General features: G+C 44.8%; 1 protein-coding gene and 1 long non-coding RNA gene across 4 annotated transcripts; one reads left to right on the top strand and one right to left on the bottom strand.

The window, feature by feature from the left end:
* Positions 1-298: 298 nt before the first annotated feature.
* LOC310704432 (uncharacterized protein) lies at positions 299-23577 on the bottom strand. Of its 3 annotated transcripts, none has more exons than XM_083497867.1 (12): positions 23491-23577; positions 23170-23254; positions 21797-21930; positions 20026-20116; positions 19022-19100; positions 18780-18894; positions 13633-13817; positions 12831-12985; positions 12095-12257; positions 10615-10773; positions 9344-9511; positions 299-1080 (listed from the first exon to the last, which is right to left on the bottom strand). In XM_083497867.1, exons 4-12 carry the CDS (start codon positions 20112-20114, stop codon positions 880-882), a joined length of 1314 nt encoding a protein of 437 aa, XP_083353993.1. In that variant the 5' UTR covers positions 20115-20116; positions 21797-21930; positions 23170-23254; positions 23491-23577; the 3' UTR covers positions 299-879. The 3 variants fall into 3 exon arrangements, with proteins under 3 accessions (XP_083353993.1, XP_083353994.1, XP_083353995.1); XM_083497868.1 differs by having other exon boundaries at positions 23351-23522; XM_083497869.1 differs by lacking the exons at positions 21797-21930; positions 23170-23254; positions 23491-23577 and adding an exon at positions 21096-21214.
* On the top strand, positions 9823-19236 carry LOC310704463. Its single transcript, XR_014524783.1, has 4 exons — positions 9823-11278; positions 11626-13014; positions 18209-18286; positions 18859-19236. It is a non-coding gene; the product is annotated as an uncharacterized lncRNA (long non-coding RNA).
* Positions 23578-25547: the final 1970 nt, after the last annotated feature.

The raw sequence follows: 25547 nt of genomic DNA, 5'->3' as shown, positions 1-25547 counted from the left end.
GCAGTCTGTAACACTGCACATTGCAAACTTCATATTGCATCTTAATTTTGTTTCTTACAGATAAAAGTGTGAAAGATCATATAGCTGCCTAGGGCATCCTTCAATTTATACATGTGTAATGATCTTCCTGAAATCTGCCTGTGAACTGGTTTTGAATCAGAATTATTGTGGAATATAAATTTTTAATTGCTTTCTTGGGCAAGTTGGCTCCTTTGCAATTTGCATTTCTACTTGGGATAAAGAAGAGATTTGTTATTTATGTGGGAATAGGAAGATGCATTTGAGAACCATAGATGTGGGGTTTGGGGTTTTTTAAACATATTTTTAAACAGACACATTTAAACATAAACATAGAAGGGTCATAGAAGCCCGTGGATTTTCATCTACAGATTACCAAAACTTTTTGCTGGCAAGGTATCAGTGCTTAAACTTTATATATAAATTATAAAGATCAATGTATTACCATATAAAACAACCAGCCAAGGAAATGCTTAAGTTGGACCATATCAACTCAGATATGCTAAGACTACCATCAGAAGGTGCTCTAATATGATGCACTGAAGAGCAAGTCACACACAACCACACACACACACACACACACACACACACTATATACATATAAGAGGACATACAAAATGTTCAATTATACGATGGTCTACAAAAACAGATGAAAAACCCTAAACATTGTAGGTGAAACCCAGGTGTGCCACTCTGCTTGTGGAAAGAACTTTTGATCCAGCAGACACCTCTAACAGTAGAAATGTAGGGGAGCCAATTTCTACTATTAATTGTCTAGGTCACATGACACCATATAGATGTTTTAAATTCACCAGTGTTCAAAATTCTAAGACATCAAAACCCATCTACAATACCAGATTCCTATTTTTCCATTTTGCCTACAACATCTGTCATTGACTTGTTGAGTTTCTTCATGGAATTTGCCATTTTGGAGATTTTATCCCATTTTTCTGATTCAAGAGACTGATGTAACACATGCCTTGTTTTTAACGCTGATATTGCTTCATCCAGCTGCAGCATCTTATTGGAAGTCTGTAGAAGACTGCTTTCTTTATCAATGAGCTAAAGAAAGAAAATTGTGAAAGAAAAGATGTTCCTTAGGAACAAATATTAAGCAAACATTTTTTAAAAAATACACTGAATACCTGTTTCTTCTCTTTCCTGACAAGAAAAAGGAAGTGCTTGGGAAATGGCATAGTGGATCTGGGCTGCAGCAACTGGAGGATGCTTAACCCATTCCTCTTTCCTGAAAATCACCTCTCAAGCAACCTTTTGCCCAAAAGGTGCTGCAAACAGACATACTGTATCAGGTGGTGAATGGCTGCAGTGGTTTTTTGAATGGATGGTGTGACTAATATTGTGGGAAAGGCTTGTGAATAGTGAGCTTTATGTTGATTGGGAATTCGTACCATGCTGCCTAGAAATTTTCTCCAATTTTAGTTATATAGATATAGTTATTATAGATATGGATAGTGTGTCTATGTATTTGGATTTTTCAATGTAAATCATCTGAAACTGGGCTTATGGTACATCTGTATATTTTAATCATGTATCTGGGTTTTCCTTATTGTAAACTGCTTAGAAATTCATTAATAGTAAGAGACCTACTTACAAAGAAAAAAGTAAGAGGTCTACAAATGGATGAAACTAATGGATAGCAAGGTCAGTTAAGTACCGTATTTTTCGCTCTATAAGACGCACCAGACCACAAGACGCACCTAGTTTATGGAGGAGGAAAACAAGAAAAAAAAAATATTCTGAATCTCAGAAGCCAGAACAGCAAGAGGGATCGATGCGCAGTGAAAGCAGCGATCCCTCTTGCTGTTCTGGCTTCTGGGATAGCTGTGCAGCCTGCATTCGCTCCATAAGACGCACACACGTTTTCCCTTACTTTCTAGGAGGGAAAAAGTGAGTCTTATAGAGCAAAAAATACGGTACATTGGGAAAATGTTAATTCCCTCATGTTGTGGTCGCAATCCAGACTGGGTTCCCTGCAGCTGCTTTTTTAAAAAGAGGAAAGACTGGTGCTAATCACATTTTTAAGCATCATGTTATGCATAAGCATAATATGTAGTTTGGCCCTAGGCTTACAAGCAAAAGCAAATTAGGTTTGAAGTTATAGTTGTGCTTTATAATAAGACTGCAAACCTATGCATGTTTTCTTGGGAATACTTCCACAGAATTCAATAGGATTTACTTCCAAATAAACACACATAAGAGTACAATGTAAGGATTACTCAGACTTCATAAAGTATGTACAAATGATATAAATGCATATTTCCCTCACTTACACCTGCTTCCACTTCCTTCCCTTCCCTTTGTTATTTTATTTATGTCAAGTATTACATTCTAAGCCACCTTGGGGTATGGTCCTTTGGTACTCCATACACAATGATAGTGCTATATAAATAATGATGATGCATTGTCCACCACATACATCATCAAATAAAGTAGGGTTTGTCAAGGGAAGCTCATAGTGGCAAATGTCCCCAAATTATCAGTAAATAACATGATTTACATATTTGTCATCATGACTATATTACTTCTGGTAACAAGCAGTACACTTCTGAATACTAATTGCTGGGGATGTCAAGCAAGTGTTAATATGTTCATATCCTGTTTGTGGGATTCACAGAGGTATATGTTTTTCTTATGTTCTTATATATACATAGTGTCAGAGCTGCTTCAAGATCCTAGCTCACAGAGGATCACGCTAGCCAGCGATCATTAAGTAAAAGTCTTTATTGAATTACAGTTTCCATTCTCAAGCTGCTGCGTGCAACTCTACGTCTAGTGGCTAGATCGGCGAAGCTCCGTCTGAGTCTCCGCCCCTTGTGCACCAACTTAATATCCTAGCCTTGCTCCACCTTTTCCGCCTGACTGTTCTCCTCTGGGTCCCTCTGCCCCCCGGGGTCTCTTCCTTCCTGGATTCTTCTGACGCCAACCCCCCGGACCCTCCTGTCTCCTTGCGCCGGGCTTTAGGACCTGGCTCTCTTTCAGGGCTGCCTACTGCGTCACTTTCCTGTGCATTTGAACTTGGCGCGTGCGCCCAACCTTCCACTTTCCGTCTGACCGTTTCTTCGCTCCCCGATGGAGGTGTGGCCACTCCTGACTCATGCCCTCCCCCCTGTTGTGAGCTGCCAGCGCTTGATCCCTGGCTCCCTTCCTCTTCCCTGCTCTCCGGCGGTGATGCTGGTCCCGATTTCCAACTGCTCTCCTCTGAGTCCCCTCTGGCTCTATCTTCCTGGGGTGTCCCCCTAGGCTCCCCCCTTGCCCTGGCCACTGGTGCTCCTTTCTGTGAATCTTCTGATTCACTGGAAAGACTCGGAGATCTCGGGTCGTCGTCATCACTCATCTTTTCTTCTGCCTCCTCCCCCTCGCTCTCTGTTTCCTCCCTTGCCCTTGCCTCTGCTCCTGAACCCCTGACATCCATCCCCCCCTCGAAGCCCCCCGTTCCCCCCTCCCCTCCTTCCGGTGCGGGAGCTGGGTGCTGCTGTGTCAGAGGGACGAACGTCGGATACAGTTCGCTTCCCGTGGCGGGCCTCCATCTGAAGTCTCCCGGTTCTTCCTCCCTGCTCTCGTCGACGACGGTCACCTCCGCTTCCATTTCTGTGCCGCCGTGCTCGAAACCAGGGTCGTCCACGAAAACGTCCATGTCCGTCTCTCCCTCACTTCCTCCCGGCGGCGTTGCTCGTCCTGGACCTTCCAGCCACTTCCTGCGCCACTGCTCCTCTGGTCTATCGTCCCACCAATACGAGGGTTCTGAGGCAGATCCCGAGGGTGACCCCTCCGGGGAACGGGCATCTCGTATCGGGTCCTCGTCCGAGTCGAATCCCCGGAACGTGCTGGCAGAAAGCGTGGGCGTGAAAAGCCAGTCGTCGAAAAAGTCTGCTGGCATTGGTCTATGTGGGAAGAGGGCATGAAACTCGTCTTTGAGCAGAGGTTCGTCCAAGGCGTAGCCCGGCACCCAGCTGTTCGCACTGGCCGGGGTGCCCTCTTTGGCGAGAAGGTATTCTACCCCCTCCTCCCCCCATCTGGAGTCCAAAATCTCCGTGACTTCGTTGATGCGCTCCTCCTGTGCCACTCCCGCGTGCCCGGTTCTTTCTCTGAGCGGACTCGGTGCCGTTCCGGGTTCCTGAAACCTGTGCGGTGCCTTGTAGGGAGTGAGCACCGATCTGTGGAACACCGGATGCATTCTGGAACCCTCCGGAAGCGCCAGCCTGAAAGCCACCGGGTTGACCTGCTCTTCGACTTGATAGGGCCCCAGTTGCTTATGCCCTAGTTTCTTCTTGGCCAACGACCTGGCCGGCACTGCGTGGGCTGCTAACCAGACCCAGTCTCCCACCTGGATCTCTTCCCCAACCCTTCTGTGTTTGTCCGCTTGTACCTTGTATGCGTGTTTGGCCAGCTCCAGGTGCCGCCGCAGCTGATCGTGGACCTCCTGCAACTCCGACGCGAACGCGTCTGCTGTCTGCGGCTCCCCCTCCCCCATTCTTTCCAGTCCCGGGAAGGTTCTGGGGTGCCTCCCGTTGTTGGCGAAGAACGGCGTGACCCCCGTGGACACGTGCTTCGTGTTGTTGTAGGCGAACTCGGCGAGCGGCAGGTAATCCACCCACGTCGCAGGCTGTTGATTCGCATAACATCTCAGGTACTGCTGCATGATGGCATTGACCCGCTCCGCTTGCCCGTTGGTCTGCGGGTGTCTCGCCGACGCCAGGTTGATCTTGACGTTCAGGAAGCCCATCAGCTTCTGCCAGAAATTCGAGATGAACTGCCGCCCCCGGTCGGACAGAATAGACCGTGGCAGACCGTGAACCTTGAACACGTGGTCTATGAACAGTTTGGCGGTGTGCTCCGCCGTGGCCACCTTAGCACACGGAATGAAATGTGCCATCTTGGAGAACAAGTCCACCACCACCAGCACGGCCGTCTTGCCCCTCGAGCTGGGCAGATCCGTGACAAAGTCCAGGGCCACTCTCTCCCATGGTTCGACCGGAGTTTGCAGCGGTTCCAACAGTCCGGCTGGCGGTCTGTGCACTGGTTTGGCCCTCTGGCAGGTGTCACACCTCGCCACGTAGTCCGCGACCTCCCCTCTCATTCCGGGCCACCAGAAGTCCCTGGCGACTAATTCTACCGTCTTCTCCTTGCCAAAGTGCCCGGCAGTGGGCGCGTCGTGCAGCTGCTGCAATACCTTGGCGCGAAGTTCGTCCCCCGGCACGTAGATGGCCCCTTTACAGATGAGCAATCCATCTCTCAGCTGGAACCCGTCGGTCGCTGCCGTGCCTCTTTGCACCTCTGCCATCTTTGCTTGCGCGAAGGAGTCATCCTGCAATGCTCGTCGCACCGCATCCAGGTCAACTGTTGCCGCAGCGCACGCCCACACTGTTGGTGCGAAGATGTGCATGGCAGCCGCTGGCTTGGCGTCCTCCAGATACTGTGGCTTACGGGAGAGAGCGTCCGCCATGATGTTGGTGTCCCCCGGGACATACTCTATTCGGAAGTCGAAGTTCGCAAAGAACTCAGCCCAACGTATCTGCCTCTGGTTCAGGAACTGTGCCGTGCGCCAGTGCTCCAGATTCTTGTGGTCCGTGCAGACCTGCACCGTGTGCTTGGCGCCGATCAGGAAGTGCCTCCACGCTTTGAACGCTGCATGAATGGCCAGCAACTCCCTGTCCCAGATGGTGTAGTTCTGTTCGGACTTGCTGAGCTTCCTGGAGTAAAACGCTCCCGGCCGCCAAACCCCCTGTGGGTCTTTCTGCAGCAGGACTGCTCCCACGGCTCTGTCCGAGGCGTCTGTCTCGACCCTCATCGGCCTGCCGGGGTCGACATGCAGCAGCTGCTCTTCCGACGCGAAGAGACGCTTGAGTGCCTGAAAGGACTGCTCCGCCTGCTCTGTCCAGATGAACTTCTTTTTCTTGGAGCTAAGCGTGTCCGTGATGGCCGCTGTCTGCATAGCGAAGCCTTTGATAAACTTGCGATAGAAGTTCGCGAAGCCGACAAACCGTTGGACCTCCTTCCGGTTGCGTGGGCTTTTCCAATCCAACACCGCTCGAACCTTGGCGCTGTCCATGGCGAGCCCCTTGTCAGACAACTTGTAGCCCAGAAAATCCACCTCCGTCACGTCGAACTGGCACTTCTCCAGCTTGGCGTAGAGCCTATGCTGCTGTAGCCTGCGCAGCACTTCCTTGACGTGTCTGTCATGCTCCTGCTGCGATTCCGAAAAGATCAGGATGTCATCTAAGAAACAGACGCACGTCTTGTAGAGGAGCCCCGCCAACACGTGATGCATGAACGCTTGAAAAACGTGGGAGCCATTTTGCAATCCAAAAGGCATAACTCTATATTCGTAGGTGCCCAGTGGCGTGAACATGGCTGTCTTCCACTCATCTCCTTCCCGCATGCGAATGAGGTTGTACGCCCCTCGCAGGTCTAACTTGGTGAACACGCTGCCCTTCCGCACCTTTGCGAGGAGGTCGTCGATTCGGGGCATGGGGAAGTCCGATGGCTTGGTCACACTGTTTAAGATGCGATAGTCCACTACAAGTCTTTTTTGGGGCGTGTCCTGCTTCTTAACAAAGAATACAGGACTGCCCCCCGCTGCCTTGGACTCCCGGATGAAACCGCGCTCCAAATTATGATCTATGAACTCTTTGAGTTCCTGCAGTTCGTCCTCAGACATGGAATACAGCTTCCCTTTAGGCAGCGCCGCCCCCGGCAGCAGGTCAATTTTGCAGTCATATGGTCTGTGGGGGGGTAGCCTGTCTGCCTCCTTCTCGCAGAAAACCTACAAAAATTCTGCGTACTTGTGGGGAATCGCTTGCAGCGTGCCTAGCAGCAGCTGTGACTCCTCTTCCTCTCCTTCTTGCTGGGGCACGATGCAGTGTTCAGCACAAAAGGAAGAGCCGAAGGTCAGCTGCCTCTGGTACCAAGCCAGCGTTGGGCTGTGCTTGTCCAGCCAACTCATGCCCAATACAATGGGCGTGTCCGATAGTTGAGTGACGTTGAAGCTGATGATTTCCCTGTGATTCCCAAGTCGCATCACCATCGGTGGCGTCTGCTTCACCACTTGCCCCCCTAGCAGCTCCCTGCCATCCACCGTGACCACCTGCAGGGGCAGCGTGGCAGGCAGCAACTGTATAGCGTGCCGGGTGACAAAGTCCTGCCCTATAAAGTCCGCATTGCTTCCCGAGTCAATGGTGAGCGGCACGTCCACGGCGATTCCATTGGGCAGCTGGAGCGATGCGGTGAGCCTCACTACTGGTTTGGGCGGGAGGGGGTCCATGGGCTGTAAAATCTCCGGGGACTTCTTCACTGACACGTCTGGCTGGGCCCCAGTGCCTCTTCCTCCAGCCAGACATCGTCGTTTCCCTGCTGTGGTTCTCCTTGCTGCATTGCTGCAGTTACCATTGCTGAAGCTGCAGTGTGCTTGTGGAGCCTCCGGGGACACTCTTTCGCCATATGCCCTGGATCCTCGCAGATGTAACACTTCCTGTTCCCTCTAGGAGGCTTCGCTTTCACTGTTGTCGGTGCTAAGGCTCTGGCTGCTGACTGAGCCCTTGCACTTCCAACCTCCATAGGTTCCGCCCCCACCTCCTGGCGGAGGCGTGGATTGCGCACGCGCTGCTTCTCTGGGAAGGAAGGAGGAGCCCCTGGCTGGTTCGCGCCCTCCACGCCCTTCGTCCCTGCTCCATGGACGTTCTTCCAGCCGCACCCCCACCGCCAGCGCCCTCTGAACGATCTCCTGCGTGGTCCGGGGTCTCTCCCCCCTCGCAATTTCATCTTTAACAGAGCCGTGCCATCCCTCCCAAAACAGGTCTCTTACAGGAGCCGAATCTCTGTCCCATTCTAGGGCACTGACCAAAGCGAAAAAGCGGGCATGGTACTGCCTTACGCTGGCCCTCCCTTGCTTCAGTCCATGTATCTGCTGCCGAGCAAGATCCACGTCAATGCTTGATAAAAAACACCCATCCATCGCTTTAATAAAGGCATTCGCATTTTGGAGCGCCGGATCATTATCCCTCCACAAATTGCGCAGCCATGCTTTAGCATCCCCATGCAAATGGGACATGATGAATCCCACTTTCTCTTGCTCATCTCTAAAGTCTTTATTCAGCAGTTGCAGTGCGCACATTACATCTGCTCTAAAGTTGGGGTACTGTTGCAGGTTCCCATCGAAGTGAGAGACCAGACCGCCTGTTCGTCTCGCCAACCCAATTCCCTCCTGTCTGGGTGTCAGTTGCCCTTGCTTTGTAAGCATGTCCAACCTGACCTGGAGATCCCTGCAGGCGGCAGCTGCCTCCTCCTCTCTCTTCCTGGATGCGAGAGCCTCGGCATTCAGTTGTGATACTGCTTCTCTGAGTTCCGCTATCTGCTGCTCAGCCGTCATGTTGTCTGCCGTTCGTGAGCTTGCTAGTAGGCACCTGCTTCTCTCCTCTCCTCGAGGCTGTAGATGCCCACAATTTGGTGACGGAGCTTACTGTCAGAGCTGCTTCAAGATCCTAGCTCACAGAGGATCACGCTAGCCAGCGATCATTAAGTAAAAGTCTTTATTGAATTACAGTTTCCATTCTCAAGCTGCTGCGTGCAACTCTACGTCTAGTGGCTAGATCGGCGAAGCTCCGTCTGAGTCTCCGCCCCTTGTGCACCAACTTAATATCCTAGCCTTGCTCCACCTTTTCCGCCTGACTGTTCTCCTCTGGGTCCCTCTGCCCCCCGGGGTCTCTTCCTTCCTGGATTCTTCTGACGCCAACCCCCCGGACCCTCCTGTCTCCTTGCGCCGGGCTTTAGGACCTGGCTCTCTTTCAGGGCTGCCTACTGCGTCACTTTCCTGTGCATTTGAACTTGGCGCGCGCGCCCAACCTTCCACTTTCCGTCTGACCGTTTCTTCGCTCCCCGATGGAGGTGTGGCCACTCCTGACTCATGCCCTCCCCCCTGTTGTGAGCTGCCAGCGCTTGATCCCTGGCTCCCTTCCTCTTCCCTGCTCTCCGGCGGTGACGCTGGTCCCGATTTCCAACTGCTCTCCTCTGAGTCCCCTCTGGCTCTATCTTCCTGGGGTGTCCCCCTAGGCTCCCCCCTTGCCCTGGCCACTGGTGCTCCTTTCTGTGAATCTTCTGATTCACTGGAAAGACTCGGAGATCTCGGGTCGTCGTCATCACTCATCTTTTCTTCTGCCTCCTCCCCCTCGCTCTCTGTTTCCTCCCTTGCCCTTGCCTCTGCTCCTGAACCCCTGACACATAGCAATTATCTATTTGGGCTCCAACTGAGCCCAAAATGGCTTTGTTTGCAGACCCGCAACTTCATTATAGACTGGATAAAAGAGTTTACCTGGTTCTGTAGATTAGATGCAAGATCAACCAGCAGAACTTTGTCTCTTTTTAGTTCAACATTGTCCTGCTCCTCTCTGTTCAACAAGGCTCTTGCTTCAGTTACTTGACTGCTCATTGTTGCAATGCTTAACTTAAAAGATGTGTTTCCATTTTCCAAAATTCTAATCTGTTAGAAACCACACACAATAAATAAACCAGAAAGAGAGATAATAAAAGACTAAAGTATCAAAATAAAAATGTTTCAGAAATGTTTCGTCTCTGAAACTAATGTCAGTGTACTGGAAAAAGAAAATATCACCAGTGTTGAAGCAATGATTCTTCAACATCAACTTGGCTGGACTGGTCATGTGGTTCGGATGTCTGCCAAAGCAACTACTCTACTCCCAACTTAAGAATTGAAAGCTAAATACTGATGGACAATAGGTAAAGGGGCCCCTGACCATTAGGTCCAGTCGCGGAGGGCTCTGAGGTTGCGTTACTCATCTCTCTTTACTGGCCAAGGGAGCCAGCGTTTGTCTGCAGACAGCTTCTGGGTCATGTAGCCAGCATGACTAAGTTGCTTCTGGCGAACCAGAGCAGTGCACGGAAATGCCATTTACCTTCCTGCCGGAGAGGTACCTATTTATCTACTTGCACTTTGACGTGCTTTCGAACTGCTAGGTGGGCAGGAGCAGGGACCAAGCAACGGGAGCTCACCCCGACGCGGGGATTCGAACTGCCAACCTTCTGATTGGCAAGCCCTAGGCTCTGTGGTTTAGACCACAGCACCACCGTAAAAGAGGTTTAAAGATGCTCTTGAGGCAAATCTTAAAAATGCAGTATAAGCATAGATAATTGGGAAACACTGGCCTGCGAGCACTCCAATTGGATAATAGCCTTTACCAAAGGCGTAATAGAATTGAAGAAGCACGAACATGGGACAAAATGAGCTAAGAGGAAGGCACGTTTGGCAAATCCTCACCATGATCAACTCCTGCCCAGAAACCTATATTCACACTGTGAAAGAATGTGTGGATCCAGAATTGGCCACCACAGTCACTTAAGAACACACTGTTAAGACCGTGTTTATGGAAGACAATCTTACTTGGCCACAAGCGGTTGCCAAAAAAAGAAAGAAAGAATAAGACAGTTTGACCCAGTCAAGAAAAATCCTTCAGTATCCCTTTATGCCTAGATTAGTGTTCTGATCTATGAACCTGCTAAGAAATGAGTCCTATTGCTCATTTTCAGAATTATAAAGCACTAAGAGAATCTCTAGCATTATACAACCTTATCCTCAAGATCCTGGAAGATGTTATTTTCCTGTTTCAGGAGTTCTTGGTGCCTCTTGATCTCTTGTTGCAGATGTTCTTCATGATCTTTCAAAGTAAGAAACTGAGCAATGCTGGCAGAGTGTGATGCATATCTCTCCTCCTTGAGTGCTTTCTCCTGTAGCAAGTTATACAAGCAAGGGTGAATTAAGCATGAAATTACATATCTTGTACAGTTCTTGAAAGCACAGCAGTTGATCAATGGCATTTGGAGTAATAACCTTCAAATAATTTAGTTGTGTAGCTGGACCTTTTCCTATGTCTGCCTACACATGCTTTAACTTCCTACAGCTCCTAGTTAATTGGCCTCCTTAATGAAAGCTCCCAGCAAAAGGTTTGGAAAAGCATGCACTTATAACAAAGGACAGCTCAGGAGGCACATGCTTTTAGTGCCTAACCAGTTGTACAAATGAAATTGGTTAAAACAGGTAATAGGAAAAATATAGAGCACAAGTCTGCTACATGACTGTTTTTTGGCAAGCACAACTCACAATGGATACACATCCATATTTGTCTACTATGAAGATAAATGAAGAATCAGTTTCAAATCCAAACAAGTTCTGTGTGTATTTAATCTGTTTGGAATCAGGAGAGAATCAGGTGCAGTGAATAAATGTACAGTGGTGCCTCGCAAGACGAAAATAATCCGTTCCGCGAGTCTCTTCGTCTAGCGGTTTTTTCGTCTTGCGAAGCAACCCTATTAGCGGCTTAACGGATTAGCGCTATTAGCGGTTTAGCGGCTATTAAAGGCTTAGCGGCTTAGCGGCTAAAAGGTTATTAGCGGCTTAGCGGCTTAGAAAAAGGGGGGGAAGCGAAAAAAATCGCAAGACTCGCAAGACGTTTTCGTCTTGCGAAGCAAGCCCATAGGGAAATTCGTCTTGCGAAGTGCATCGAAAAATGGAAAACCCTTTTGTCTAGCGGGTTTTTCGTCTTGCGAGGCATTCATCTTGCGGGGCACCACTGTATCCAGCTCTTCCTATGTAATACCCTTGAAAACACACTCAGGTCACTCAGATTTTCTTTTCCTTGTTTCTTGGCGTCTGAATTGTCCTAACCTTATGCTTTTGCTCAACACTCAAGGGATATTATATAATTATTATTATTTTCCCAGAGTGTTATTTAAACACTGAAGGAAATTATTTATACCCAGATCTCACAATCTAATTTGCATGATATAGATGTATTTTAAAAGTAGTAACATTTTCACCCCTGGAGAGATAGAGGAAGAATGAATATTCAGTTGGCCTACTTCTATCAGTGGCTTTCAGGAATTTACAGATTCTTTATTCGTCAACTATTTACTGGTTTATGCAAATGAACTATAAAAAATAATTATTTGGCAACTTCCAAGCACAAATCTGTTGAAAAACAGGAACTCTCCTATGTACAATCTTCTGCAAATAGTTTATATCAATTGGTTAGATTGTTTCTTTTCTTACAATGTTTGTTTGCCTGGTAAGTTCCAAGAGCCTGGACCGCAGTGCAGAATTTTCCTTGTTCAGTGCTGTATAATCACCCACCATTTTACTTCTTAAGAAACGATCCTGTTCTGCTAGTAGCTCTCTCTCATGTATTTGTTGATGAAGGAGAGATATCTCATTCCTAACCAGAAAATGTATGCACATTTTATTTATCCAATCATTTATATCCTGCTTTTTCATTCAAGGAACACCTAACTTCCTAAGACAGCTTCACAACAATTAAAATCCACAGTAAAATAAGTCGCCACAATAAAAAAAAAAATCAAAGAAAAACTTGAACAGATAAAGGAATGGGTTATAATAGAAGAGCAATAATCAACTGATAAGCATGCTCTCCAAACACATGGATGAAGCCTGGTTCCTTGTGTGCTGGGGTACCCAATTCCAGGCTACGAAATGAAGTTTTGCAAAGACACAACTTTCTCTTTCCTGCAGCAGAAACTGTATTACTAAATCACAGCAGTTTTCAAAACTGTAAGGCAGGTCCTCCATATGGGAGACAATATGTTTCATGACTGGGTCAAGAGCTGGAAGTGAATTGGCTCTTATTTCTTTTAGGCTACTTGGATGCAACCGATTATGAATAAAGGCATGAGTGGGCAGATGGTCATGTAACTTTTGTGGATATTTGCTGAGTTTAAAACAATGCAACCTCAACTAGCCTTCACAATCTGCCAGATTCATTTGTTGATACCGTAGTTCGTGAGTGATTTGTTCTTGCATCGCTGCTGTTTTCTTAAAGATCTTATCTTCCATTTCATTCACAGCAGACTGAACTTTCAATAACTCCTGCCTCTTTTCAGAAAGCTGCAACTCCACCGCCTTCTGCTGTTCTGACCGTTGCTTAACCTTGATTTAATTTCAACAGGTGAAAGAAGGTAAGTATAGGTTCTCACAGCTCAAACCTGGTTGCATGAATATGTGTCAATATTTGGGGCTTACAAATGGTTGCCATTCTGCAGTTTCCCAGATAAAAACATCATGTATGCAGATGAAGTTTTTGGATCTGGTCCCTTTCACCAAAAAGAGTCCAAAGATACAGCATGAGTAAAATACACACACAAGCAACTGAAAGCTTTATACAGGGGGCTTCTTGCTTTATTGAGTTTGTATGAACACAGCCAAACAGATGGCCTGATCTATCAGCACCAGTCATCTGTTTTTATATGGTGATGACTAATTCTAGGCACCAACCACATCATAAGATGCCTAAACTGGCCGCCTTTTCAGCAACGAGACTGAAATAGTATCTCCATAACTGTGGTGTAATATCTATCCCCCAAACCAGACTGGGTAACAGTCTTGAGGCTTTGACCTCCCCTTGTAGCAGGTTGCTTGGTTGACTCATTTAAGACATTTTGGGTCACTTTTCCTAAACTGTGGTCTGAATCATATAGGCACCTCTGGTGTGAGATCTCTAACTGTTGTCCTCTGCCAGACTACAATGATAATCATGGTATTTGCAGTAATTGCTAGAAACAAAGCAATCAGATTACCTTTGCTTGTAGTACAAGGATAGTATGTTCTGCGTTACTCAGGTTCATCTGTTGCTGCTCCAGTTCCTGTTGAGCACGCAGTATCTCTACCTCTTTTGCAGAGATCTCTCTGTCATTTTGTTCCTTCTTTCTCTTTGGTGCTATGATTTCTTCTACCAAAGCCTGTTTCTCTTTCGAATGACGCTCTAAAGGAGGAAGGGAGGAGAATGTAAAATTCCAATTGCTAGCATAAATAGGAATTTATTTCTAAAGCCTAAAATAGAACACTTAAAAACAGAAGTCCAACTATTGTTCCATAGTCAAATTAATTGACATACCATTTGAGGAAGCACTAACTGAAATGAGACCAAATCCAAAAGTTTCATGCTGCTTTCTTTTAAGCATATCATTAGAGCTGGATTTAGAAGAGCTCAGAATGAGAAGTGGGGACCCCCAATTTCTTTGCGTGGCAAGGTCCCAAATCCTCCTAGGATGTTGGAATAAAGACACATGAAACAGTATTTTGGGTTAATGGGTGAAAAAGGCCACAACTTTATTGGTTACAGAATATGAGTGGTGTTGGCTTAGGCATTGGAAACCACACGTCTATATCTGACTCCTGCCCGTTAACAGGAAGTCTTGGAAGGGTTAACCACCAGTAGGGGGAGCCCTGCTGACGCACATCAACTAGAAACTCCCTCAGGGTCACCGCTAGGGGTCGTGCCATGGCCCTAGCCCCCCCGTCTGGGGCTTCAGACAGAGACCATGACCCTCGGATTCCTTTAACGGAATACCCTTGAATTAGGAGGGGTAGGTGATGGCCACTACCTCCCCTCCCCTTCAACCAAATACTCCAGTGTCTAGCTGCCAAACGTTACAGAGTTGTGAGAATTTGCTATGAGGTAGGCAAAAAACCAAATGGCCGGTTCCAATTTGCCAAGTGGAAAAAATTCCTACCAGACCCCTTCAACAGGCGACCAACCGAGGTCCATAGTAAAGTCAAGAGATAATGAGCCTAACCTTAGGGAGGGAGGGCGGGAGAACTGAGCGAGCAGGAAGAAAAGGGCAAGAGTCCTCGGTTGGGGGCAGTTTAAATAGCCCGCACCATGCCCCCGGACCGTCCAGATTGGTCAGCAATGGATGACATGGCCGAGGACCCCCCAGTGGTGCTGGGGCTATCCCGCCCCGTGCACATGGGTAGGGCTTGCTCCCAGCCCGCAACGTCATTTCCCCCTGTTCCCCTCACTGAGCAGCAGCTGCAAGTCATGGGACTATGTTTTCATTCCACAGTCAAGTTACTGTTGGATTCCCACGGGAAAAGGAGACTGGATGTGACGTTCACTGGTTTCCTGTTTCTTTGTTTGGAGTTGCTCTCTGCTTCTCACAGAGGCAAGATGTATATTTGTGTGTTCTCGGTATAGCTTAGAAATAAAGTATAGCAATGTAGCCATAACTGCTTCATCCTTTCGTTTGCGGACTATGGGATCATACTCTGCTGGGCTCAAGGCAAGATGAGCCGTATCAGCTCAAGGGCCGGAGCTGAATAAACTGACAAAATGGCTTTCTCATGTGTTGTTGTTTTTTATTTTTGTGATTAGTCTGCCTGATCTACTCATGGCAAACATTTATTAAATGTATTGCACATTACTATATGTGCTCCTTAGGGAGACCTTAAAAGCTTCTCTTTCTGTCACAGAATGCAGATCTACATTACTATAATGTCCAGGGTGGAGATGGTTATGAAATTCATTAAAAGTGAGCAAAAAACTGACATCTGTCGAAGCTTGCATGCTTGCACAAATTGAAGTTCAAAGCGTGATACAAAGCTTTCAGTCAAGTAACTATATTTTCATGAATCGTAACTTGTATAATTCTCGAGATACTATTCCCAAAGCCCACATCATCGAAAAAAATCACACCACTCTATTCCTGCTCCCCTTTTTATTGGCCTACTTCTCATAAAAGTCTTCATCATTGAACCATTATCATACAGATATTCCTTGTTAAAGAAAGGCTGAATGCATACAGGTGTGACCAGTATTACAAAAAAACAGAACAGAAGAGCAAAGGCAGCCAGCTAAAGCCAGCCACTGACACAGTTTAATAAAATATATTTTACAGAAATGATCCAAACTCAGGTAAATACAACAACAGTTAAGAGATTAAGTGAAGGGGTAGATAGTGTATCAGCCATGCACGGGGCTAGTAGTTTTGTCAAAGGAGAAAAAGCTAAGCTGGGAAAAAATTTAAGTTGTTTGTTTAGGTGTCTGCCCTGCAGGCAAAAAATGAAAACAGTGCCAACAAGGGGGCTGCTTGGAAGCAGAAGACCAGTAGTGGAGGATTGTAAATAATAATACAGAATGTCAACTGCATATAATATTATAGATCGTAGAAAGAAGTTTAAAAACCACACCATTCTTCTGTGTTACTTTTGCGTTTCCAGGGAGACAATAATTTGCATTAGAGTCTTCATCAGTCATGACATTTTTGAGCTAAAGACCTACTTTTTCAGCTCAAAGATCTAAATCTCAAAAGCAGAGGAATTTCAAGGTTGATATTCAAACTAAGGGCTGAATTGAATTACTGGACAGTTAGAACACAGCATTTTGCATTCATATTCTAAATGTTAGGCTTCAGAAAGAAAAGCCATTTATCCGAAACTGCCTTTGGATAGAGATGATTTCAAGAAAGGAGATACAATGAAGAAATGTATACATCACCAAAACAGTGTGACACTTAAAATCATACAAACTGATGTGCTCAACTGGATAATGGATGTAAAGTGAAAAGGTCAAAAGAAGTGCCTTAGGCAGGAGGCAGGAGGAGCTGCAGGAACCACTCAAACATGTATCAAAGTTAATAGTGCAGAAGGTGGGGAGAAGGGAATGTAAACCAAAAGGAAAATGTAATAAATAAAACTATGGTTTTGAGCAGTGCTTTTTTTCTGGGGGGACGCAGTGGTACGCCTACCCCTAAACATTTTGTGAATCTAAGTTTGGCCTCATTGAGGGGCAGTATTTCAATATGAGTAGGAAAATGAGAGTACCCCTAACCATTTTTAAGGAAAAAAAGCACTGGCTTTGAGTATGGAAAAAGATCTTTGAACAAGCAGTAAGATGATATTAAAACTAGAATATTAAACAGTAGTATTAAAAATGGAAAACAAGAAGAAATCCCAAGACTTCTTGAGCAAAAGTAAAGATACATGCTGCTTTTTAGAAAGAGAAATAAAATGTATAGTTTCGTATCCTTTTTTTCATAAACCTCGCTTCTCCGACTCCCCCAAACCTCCCCTTTCTACATCCCAATTTCCAAAATTATTTCAGCAAATCCTAACACACACATTAAATTCAAGAATGCAAACATCTCCTAGTTCATGAAATTCTTGTATTTGTGGAGACTACTTGTTTTTCAATCAAGGCTTGAAATATAGTTTAACAGTAGTCAAACATGCTCATTATAAGTCATGATGCTGTATGCTTATGGAGTGGCCTACAACACTTCTGCAGGGACCAATGTTGTGTTTTTCTATGCTGCCAAGCTTATGCTGACAATTAAGAAAATACTCTTCTGTAATAGTTGATTTCGGAAATTTATACATTTTTTTTTACTGTATGATTTCATGTATAATTGTCGTAAACCACTCTGATTACACACACACTATATAGCCGTATATAAATATGTTTTATAAATAAATAAACTTTATTATATCAGTGAACTTGAGAAAGAGACAACTTTTAAAGCAAAATTGTCAAAGGGAAGGTAATCTTCATGGAAATTGTAACTAGGGAAGGAAAGGCTACCTCTTCCCGCTCCAGCTGCATTCTTTACAAAGATCCCGTCCCCCAAGCTACAATTAGGCATGAAAACAGCCTTCCATTGGCAGCAATACAGAATTAAAGAATGCAAAAATACAATTACATTACAGAAAGGATAATCAATAAACTCCATCACTGGAAACAAACTATACTTATCCTGAAGGCATAATTTGAAGTAGTAATACACACTTTCACCACGTGGTGGTGGTATTCTTTTTTAAAAGAATGGCATGGGATGGGAGGGAGTCTGAACCCTGAACCTCACTCTTCAAAAATGCAGCATTTCTGTCTATATTTACACATGCTCCCTATTAAACATCTTGCTTCTTTCACCTTCTGTGTAATGATTTATCAATATCAAGCACCACTTGGCTCTTCAGAACTAGTAAAGGTCCAGTGGTTTAAAAAGGTTTGGTTTAACAAGGAAATTATGTATCCAGCATTGTTCCAGATTACCCGAAACCCAGTTGGTTTTGTGTTTATGCCCATGTTCCATTCTTCCTCTGCCAAGGTAATAGTCATTTAAATAGGAAAAGTACTAGTTTGTCTTCATCAAAATTGCAACCTTTCTTCAATGATATTAGCTATTTGGATTATTTACGTTTTAACATCATATTTCCCTTTTATCTTAAATGTTACCTAAATAAATAATAACAATAATAATTTTATTATTTATACCCCACCCATCTGGCTGGGTTTCCCATGCCACTCTGGGTGGCTTTCAGAATATATAAAATATCTGATACAGGGCTGCCTTCAGATGTCTTCGCTTCTTGCAGTGAGAAAACCAGCAGAAGACCCTCAGAGGAGGACCTCAGTGTCTGGGCTGAGCGATGGGGGTGGAGACACTCCTTCAGGTATACTGGACCAAGGCCATTTAAGACTTGGTTAGCACCGACACTTTGAATTCTGTTCGGAAACGCACTGGGAGATGCTCTGGAAAATGAATTTAGGCTTGCTCTGTTTATAGAATATGTATCTAGGTGTTATGTCTACCAACAGTCCTTTCTCCCACAATTACCAACTCATTAAGCCAAGGGTTTTCCTTACTCATAGTGTTCAGAAGCTAAAAGCCTCCAGAATTTCCCACTGTTTACTGTATAAGAAATAAAAATTTTGAGGGCTGTGGTGAAAGAAGACACCAAGACTGCATGTCAGTCACAGGCAGTGCTTTTTTTTCTAGATAAAAGGGTGCCAGTACTCACCATGAAGTTCTTACAGTAAGTGCCACACTTTTAACCAGAGCTTTTTTTCTAGGAAAAAAGAGTGTTGGTACTGTGTACCCTTGAGTAACACCCCACCCACCCAAAAAAGCTCTGGTCACAGGAATAACACCAAATTAAATATTACCATCAGCCATGTTGATCTGGTTACTAAGTTGTTCCCTCTCTGTCTTCAGTATGTTCAAACCACTTTCTTTTCTCTTTAGCTCCAGCTGAAGGCCATCAGAATAAGACTGTAATTCCTGTGAACGATATTTATTATTATTCCTACTACTACAGTACATTGATAGCCTAACTAAGGGAGCAAGATTTACATGTTCAACTGGAAAATACTGGTTATGCCATTAGAGAGATAATAAAGAAAAACACCTGTAGCTTGTGCAGCATTTGTTCTTTTTCAGATGCAATGAGAGGTTGCAGTTTGGTGTGTTTTTTAGCCTGATCACGAGTGACGACAGCAAGTTAAGGATAAAATGCAATTTGAAATTAATGTTAAAAAAGAAAACTGTCGAATTTTAAAATAGAAAACTGTCTAGCTGCTTTCATTCAGCTACCATAAAAATGAAATAATTTATTCCAATGTTCCTTTTCAAGTATTTCTTTTCAATACAGGCACCCCACCACAACTTATATGAATTCTGTACACCCGCAACTAGGTTTGTGTGTGTCACCACAAACCAAACAAATAAATGATTTGAAGCAGGAAATAGGCAAAAATGGCACAGAAAAAGTGAGGAAGTTGAAGAGTGGGCAAATACAGTTTGCATGGCTACTTCGAGTGTGTCGCTGCCCTAACTCACATACGCTCCTTAGCTTTCTTCCTCTGGGCCAGCACCACTCTGCACCTCTACCCACCTGCCCTTCCCTCTCTCCCTTGTTCGTGTCAATTTTGTTCCTTGGGCAGGATCCAAGAGTTGCTTGTCCTCCAATCATCATCGCCGTCTCCCTCACCACCCCACAAGCAGGCAGCAACATTATTTCTTGGGGATGGGGGACAAAATAGATAAAAAGAAACCATCTCCAGCAACTTTCAAGACTAACAGGGAGAGCACCAACAGGCCCCACAGTGGCTCTGGGCACTTGGAGCCACCCAGTCACTGATTCCCAGCTCAACTTTCTGGTCACCAGAAGCAGGCAGGGCATGCATGTGCAAAGGCACATCGCCACCTGAGGAAGGCATGTGGGGACCTGCTGAGGGAGACCCGCTTTCCACCCTCTCTATATAGTGCCCTCCCTATTTTATGTGATTTAATGTATTCATGTGGAGTCCAGGAACGTAACTCTTGTGTATGTGGTGTGGGGGGGTGGGGACTCCTGTATTCCATTCCTGTGATTATTTAATAGACTGGCTTTTAGTTAAAAGTACAGGATATAGAAAATTAGCTTCCAGTTCAAGGAAGTAAATTTGCTGTTGGAGGTTCTTGATGTATTCAGATTCTATGCTTGAAGATGAATTCTCCATTTCTAAAACCAAACAAAATAATTTTCATTTCGTGGAACATTTAATCTGCTTTCAACAGTCATATTTAACATTTTATGCCTGACTTTTCCAACAGCTACTTTGATGAAATGACGAACATGACCTATGATGCATTCTGCTAAGTTTCCCTTTTATTCTCTTTGACCTCTGTTTAAATCAATGAGAAAATTCTCACAAAGAGGAGAACTTTGTGCACATCAGAGCACACACTGCCTCAAGAAATTAACTGATCCAGTTTCCAACTCCTTCATCTCATACTATTGCAGTTCAAGTTATCAAGACTCAGAGATATGTCCTTATTGTTCAAAAACACTGTGCACTGTATGTAAAGGATATAAATGATACCTGACAGATTAACTAGACAGGTTCCAGTGGCAGTATTTCAAGAAAATATTTGAACTATTCTCCAAATATCCTGTAGTATTCTACAATAGATATACTAACAAAGCCCAGCTAAATTAAGTTCAAGTATTTAGATGTAATCTGATTTTATTGCTTTGAATATAAATCACCTAAATATTTCACAAACAGGTTTTAAAGGAACTTAGCTACAAACTGAGAGTGTGCACTACTGCATATCTAGACATAAGGCCCTGAGTGATCTAAAAGTGTTTGATAATCCTTCTTATATTTCACTTCTACATGAAAAAATAATATAATCAATAAGTTTTACACCAATGTAGTGTTTATAGGCTCAAAGACACCGGCATATATGTGCATAAATATGTATGCTGATAGCTATCCTTCCATAGTTCTTTTTATCTCAAAGCTGGAAATGAAGCAGAACAGCACATTAGGGGTTAAGTCAGAATAAAGTCAATGCAGAGTATTAAACAACAAAGTGTTACAGAGGGAGTCTATAAAAGCATAGCTGTTCTATGGGTATATAAGGTACTCTTTGTTCAGGTTATTACAGAATTGGAGGGGAGGGAGGGAAAGGGAACAACAGAAATACTTTAATACGTTAGACAGTTGGCCTTATTGGAAAGCTGCACTGAATTAGTGGTTGTTTCAGAAAGCAGTTTCCAGCACCACCTGGCCTCTTTATTACTACAGATCCTCTCACCTCATAAAAGCAAGCTGAAATTAGTGTGAAGCCAACCACCCCCCAAATCATTTTAATAATAATAAAAAAACTGAAGAGTGAAACACCTTCCACATTATCTCAAATTATCTGAAAGTAGAAGGGCAATACTCTCTGGCTTCTGCCACCAGCCAATGGACATAGAGCCACTAGAAAGTTGCACCAAGGCAAGGGGAAGATCAACCTGGTCCCATCTATTTGCCAGAGAAGGAGCAGCTGAAGGAAGATTGCTCTTTCAGGAAGGAAGGAATGTAGGAAGCAAGCAAGCACTTTGCTTCAGCTGACAGTTGCCCTGGGATGGCAGAAGCAAAGGAGATGACACTTTGGCTCCAACCACTGGCCAAGGAACAAGAATTAATGGGCCAGATTCACCTAAGTTGTGGAGCTAGTGGAAGCCAGTCCCCCAAGTGCAACCTGACTCCCACACCTTGCCCAAATCTGCTCAGGAGAACCCCCAGAACAGCACAAGGGGGAAGGGGAAATGCTTGCATGATGACGAATTTCACCAGCTGTTCAGGCAAGTACACCAGCAAGGGGAGATCAGCCTGGCATGAACTGAGTATAAATGATTGTAGCTCACTGCTTCGTCCCTTGTCTTCCTCTTTCCACCACTCCTCTTTCCTTGGGTGTCTTGACTTTTTAAATTGTAAGTCCGATGACCGGGTCTGTTTCTCTTTTGTATTGATGTAAGCCACTATGAGAGGCAATAATGGTCTGAAAAGCAGGGTAAAAATTCAGCAAATAATAAAATAAAAATTGCAACCCCAAAAGCTTTAGATTCCCAAAAAATGTGTCTACATTAGCTGAAAAGGTATTAAGGAAAATAACATGATTTATTATGCCATCCTACCCACCTTTGAGCAGACTGGCAGGATATAAAATTACAACAATAATAATGAGTACATTTGTAGCCCATCTTTCTACAAAGGAGCTAAAGGCAGTGTACACAACCCTTCTCAATTTTTATTCTCACACGGCCCAGTGACCATGGCTAAGTGGGGTTTTGAATCTGTCTCCCAGGTTCTACTCAGTCACTACTGCCGACTATGTTACATTATCACAATGGTGTCATTTCTCAATGGAAAACAGAAAATACTATGATACCTTTAAACAAGGTGGTTGAAACGAATCCATGCTAGCTAGCAAGGTACAAGTGCAATCTTGCACAAGGCTACTGAGCAACTTCCACTGGCTTACACCCAGGAAACTGAAAACAGAATTGCGCAGTACATAGTTTTCCATTGGTCAAGTCCAGGGTGGGGAAACGACTCGACCTAGAGGCCACATTTCTTCATAGGCAACGTTCTGGGGGCCCCATGCTAGTGATAAAACTGGGTCCTTGTGGGGTTTAGCCTGGGGATAGGAGCAGTGATCTGAGAAGGGGTGTGGCTTGGGAAGAGTCCCAGGGACCAGATAAAGAGATCTGGAAGGCTGTATTTATTTGATCCCAGGTCCCAAAGTGCTGCTGATTGGATAAAAGTCTTTCTATCTATCTTTCTATCTATCCGTCTATCTTTCTATCCATCCATCTATTGGTACGTCTCTGAGTGTTCAACTCACAGCAAGTCTTCCATCAGTGGAGCAGGAAATGCAGCGATTTTTTGAGAGTTATCCCTCGAAGTCCTCATCTTGTCTAGAGGGTTAAGATTCCCTCCAGAGCAAAGTGGGGAGTGCAGACGGAGATACAGTGGGGAGGGATAATCACTGAAAATTGCTTCCTTTCCCACTCTACATTTTTAAAAACTAGCGTGTATATATATATATATATATGCGTGCACGCACGCAAATGCTTTTTAAAACACTTTTGTATTTTAATCATAATTACAGTAAGGATAATCACAAGGATGTATTTGGTGGGGGGGGGGTGTAATAAAAAAACCACAGAGGAAAATATTAAGATTGCTAATATAACCGGGCAGTTTTATAACCGTTAGAAGCACGGTTGTATTTTACCATGGCGATTCATGTCCTAAAAATCCGTTACCCTTTTCAGGCAGGTGGCATCAGGGAGTTCACGGCGCAGCTGCTTATTCCAGCACTGCAAGAAGAGTAACAAGCGAGTTTATGGAAAGCGGTTTGCAAAAGTTGCAAGGTGAAACAAGAACTAAACAAAAACCCACTTCCCTCGGCGCACCAAATTCCGGGTTTCAAGGGAGAGCAGAATCTGTCCCCGCCCCCACCGGCTGCCGATCAAACAGCGAAGGGCTTTTCCTTCCCTTCAGCCGAGGGCTCCCCAAATAGGAAAGCGCTCCGGGAGGAACCACCTCGCCTCACCTCGCCGGAGCGGCGGTCCCGGTAGCCATGGCGACCCAAGCTCCGGAAACAGCTTCGCTAAGCGGCGCTTCCTAGGGGCGGGCTCGTATTTGGGAAGCAGCGGCGCGGATTGGAGGAATGCGACGCACCTGATTGGCGCATCTTGCTCCAAGCAGCTGCGAGCCATGGTAACGCCAGCTGCGAGGCTTTTCCCTTTCGCTTCTTGCAGGCGAAAGGCCAGCTGGTGGGTTCGCTCCGAGCCTGCCTGGAAATCGCTCCCTTCCATCTGCAAGGGGCAGGGTTTTCCAACGCCCAAGCCCTGGCTTAAACGAAGCCCTGCTCCGAGTCCCAAGCTTTCCCTTTTCAGAGCAAACGTGGAAATTCTCCAAACGAAAAGATTTCTTAGGAAAAGTTGAAGGGAGCTGGCCGCGGAAAAGCGAGGGCTGCACATCTCACCCGGTCATTCCTTCTATAGGTGGACAAGTGCAGATTGCAACGTGCCCTGGGAGGGGGGTCTCCTGGCGGGATGGAAAATACAGTAACTAAGAATTATGATTAACCCGTAGGCGATGCTTACTTGGTGCTGCAGAAAAAGGATCAGAGCAATGCTTGGTTTAGGACAGATCTAAGCAGACCTGGGAATATTTACACCTGCCTCCGAGTTCTACTTAGCTATAAGGACATTATAATTCTATAGCCAGGCTCATATTTATATGCTGTTTTTTCCAGGCAAGTCCATCAGGTGGCTTACAATATATAGAGTAATACTGCTATAATAAAATTAACCCAATGAAAAATCAAGGCAATATCTTTTTTTCTTCAAAACTTTATTAGCTCAATGTTTTCTAGGAGATACCTTAATCCAATAGCATGCGAATAAAAAAAAATCCACTATAAATATATTTGCGAACTCTAGACACTAAACACCCGGAAGATTACAGTTTTTGGGTCAAATTCATATTTATTTATTTTTACACAATTTCTAGTGTCATTGTGGTCCCATTTCCTTTCATCTTTATCACAAACCACCGTTAATAAAAACAGTAAATGGAATGCATTCTCAAGCAATTGGATTATCAATCAGCAGATTCTGGTCTTCATGTGGCAACACTTTATTCTGAAACTGCTTATCATAAAGAGGTTTTCAGAGTGGAAATGTAGTACATAACAATCATAAATTATCAGCAGCAAGGTAACCAATTTTCAAAACAGTTGAAACTTCATTTAATTTCAAAAGGTCCTGTCCAGCAGGACATACGGCAAGAGAATGCTATTCCTTGTGTTCTAAGTTTTGTATACATGTGCACATACAACCCGTGTATTATCTAATGACGATATTAGATCCATGTGCCAGGACATATTTAAACAGTACTAGTACATTCTGCACCAACAAAAGACAACAAAAGACAGTGTTTAGGCCATCTTGAAACAAAAGGCACTCGCTTAACAAGGCCAGGCATATGTTACAAAGTGTTTTTGATGCAAGTTAAAGCCAACATGATGTACAAAATGAACATTAGCAGCCTAGTTGCTTAGGAAGGTGCTGGGAAAATATTGCCTTGAGTATGCTACTGGATTTTTTGTTGTTGTTTGCCAAGCTCCTACACAGATATAACGTGTATAAGAAACATATTGCTACTTAAGTACTTTGAAACTTTAATCTAAAACACCACAAATAAAACATTGTTTTCAAGATCAAATGGCTGTTCCACTGATATCAACCATAAATAGGTAAATGGAACCTCCATTTACAAATGTTGTATTACCTGGGACAACCAACAAGAAATGACCATGATGTTCAAGCCCTGTCTGTGAGCTTGCAAAGCTAAATGCTGTTGGAGACCAGACTAGATGGACCTATCATGCAATCCAGAAAGGTATTTCTTATGAAAATGGAGAGGAACCGAATATTTTTTTAAACTGAGCCGTGTATTATTATATACAGTGGTACCTCTGGTTACGTACTTAATTTGTTCCCGAGGTCCGTTCTTAACCTGAAACTGTTCTTAACCTGAAGCACCACTTTAGCTAATGGGGCCTCCTGCTGCCGCCACGCCACCGGAGCACGATTTCTGTTC

Source organism: Podarcis liolepis (assembly GCF_965112155.1).
Source record: "Podarcis liolepis genome assembly, chromosome: 3".
Lineage (NCBI taxonomy): Eukaryota > Metazoa > Chordata > Lepidosauria > Squamata > Lacertidae > Podarcis > Podarcis liolepis.
Note: the sequence above shows the minus strand (reverse complement) of the source record. Positions and strands in the feature narration are given on the sequence as shown.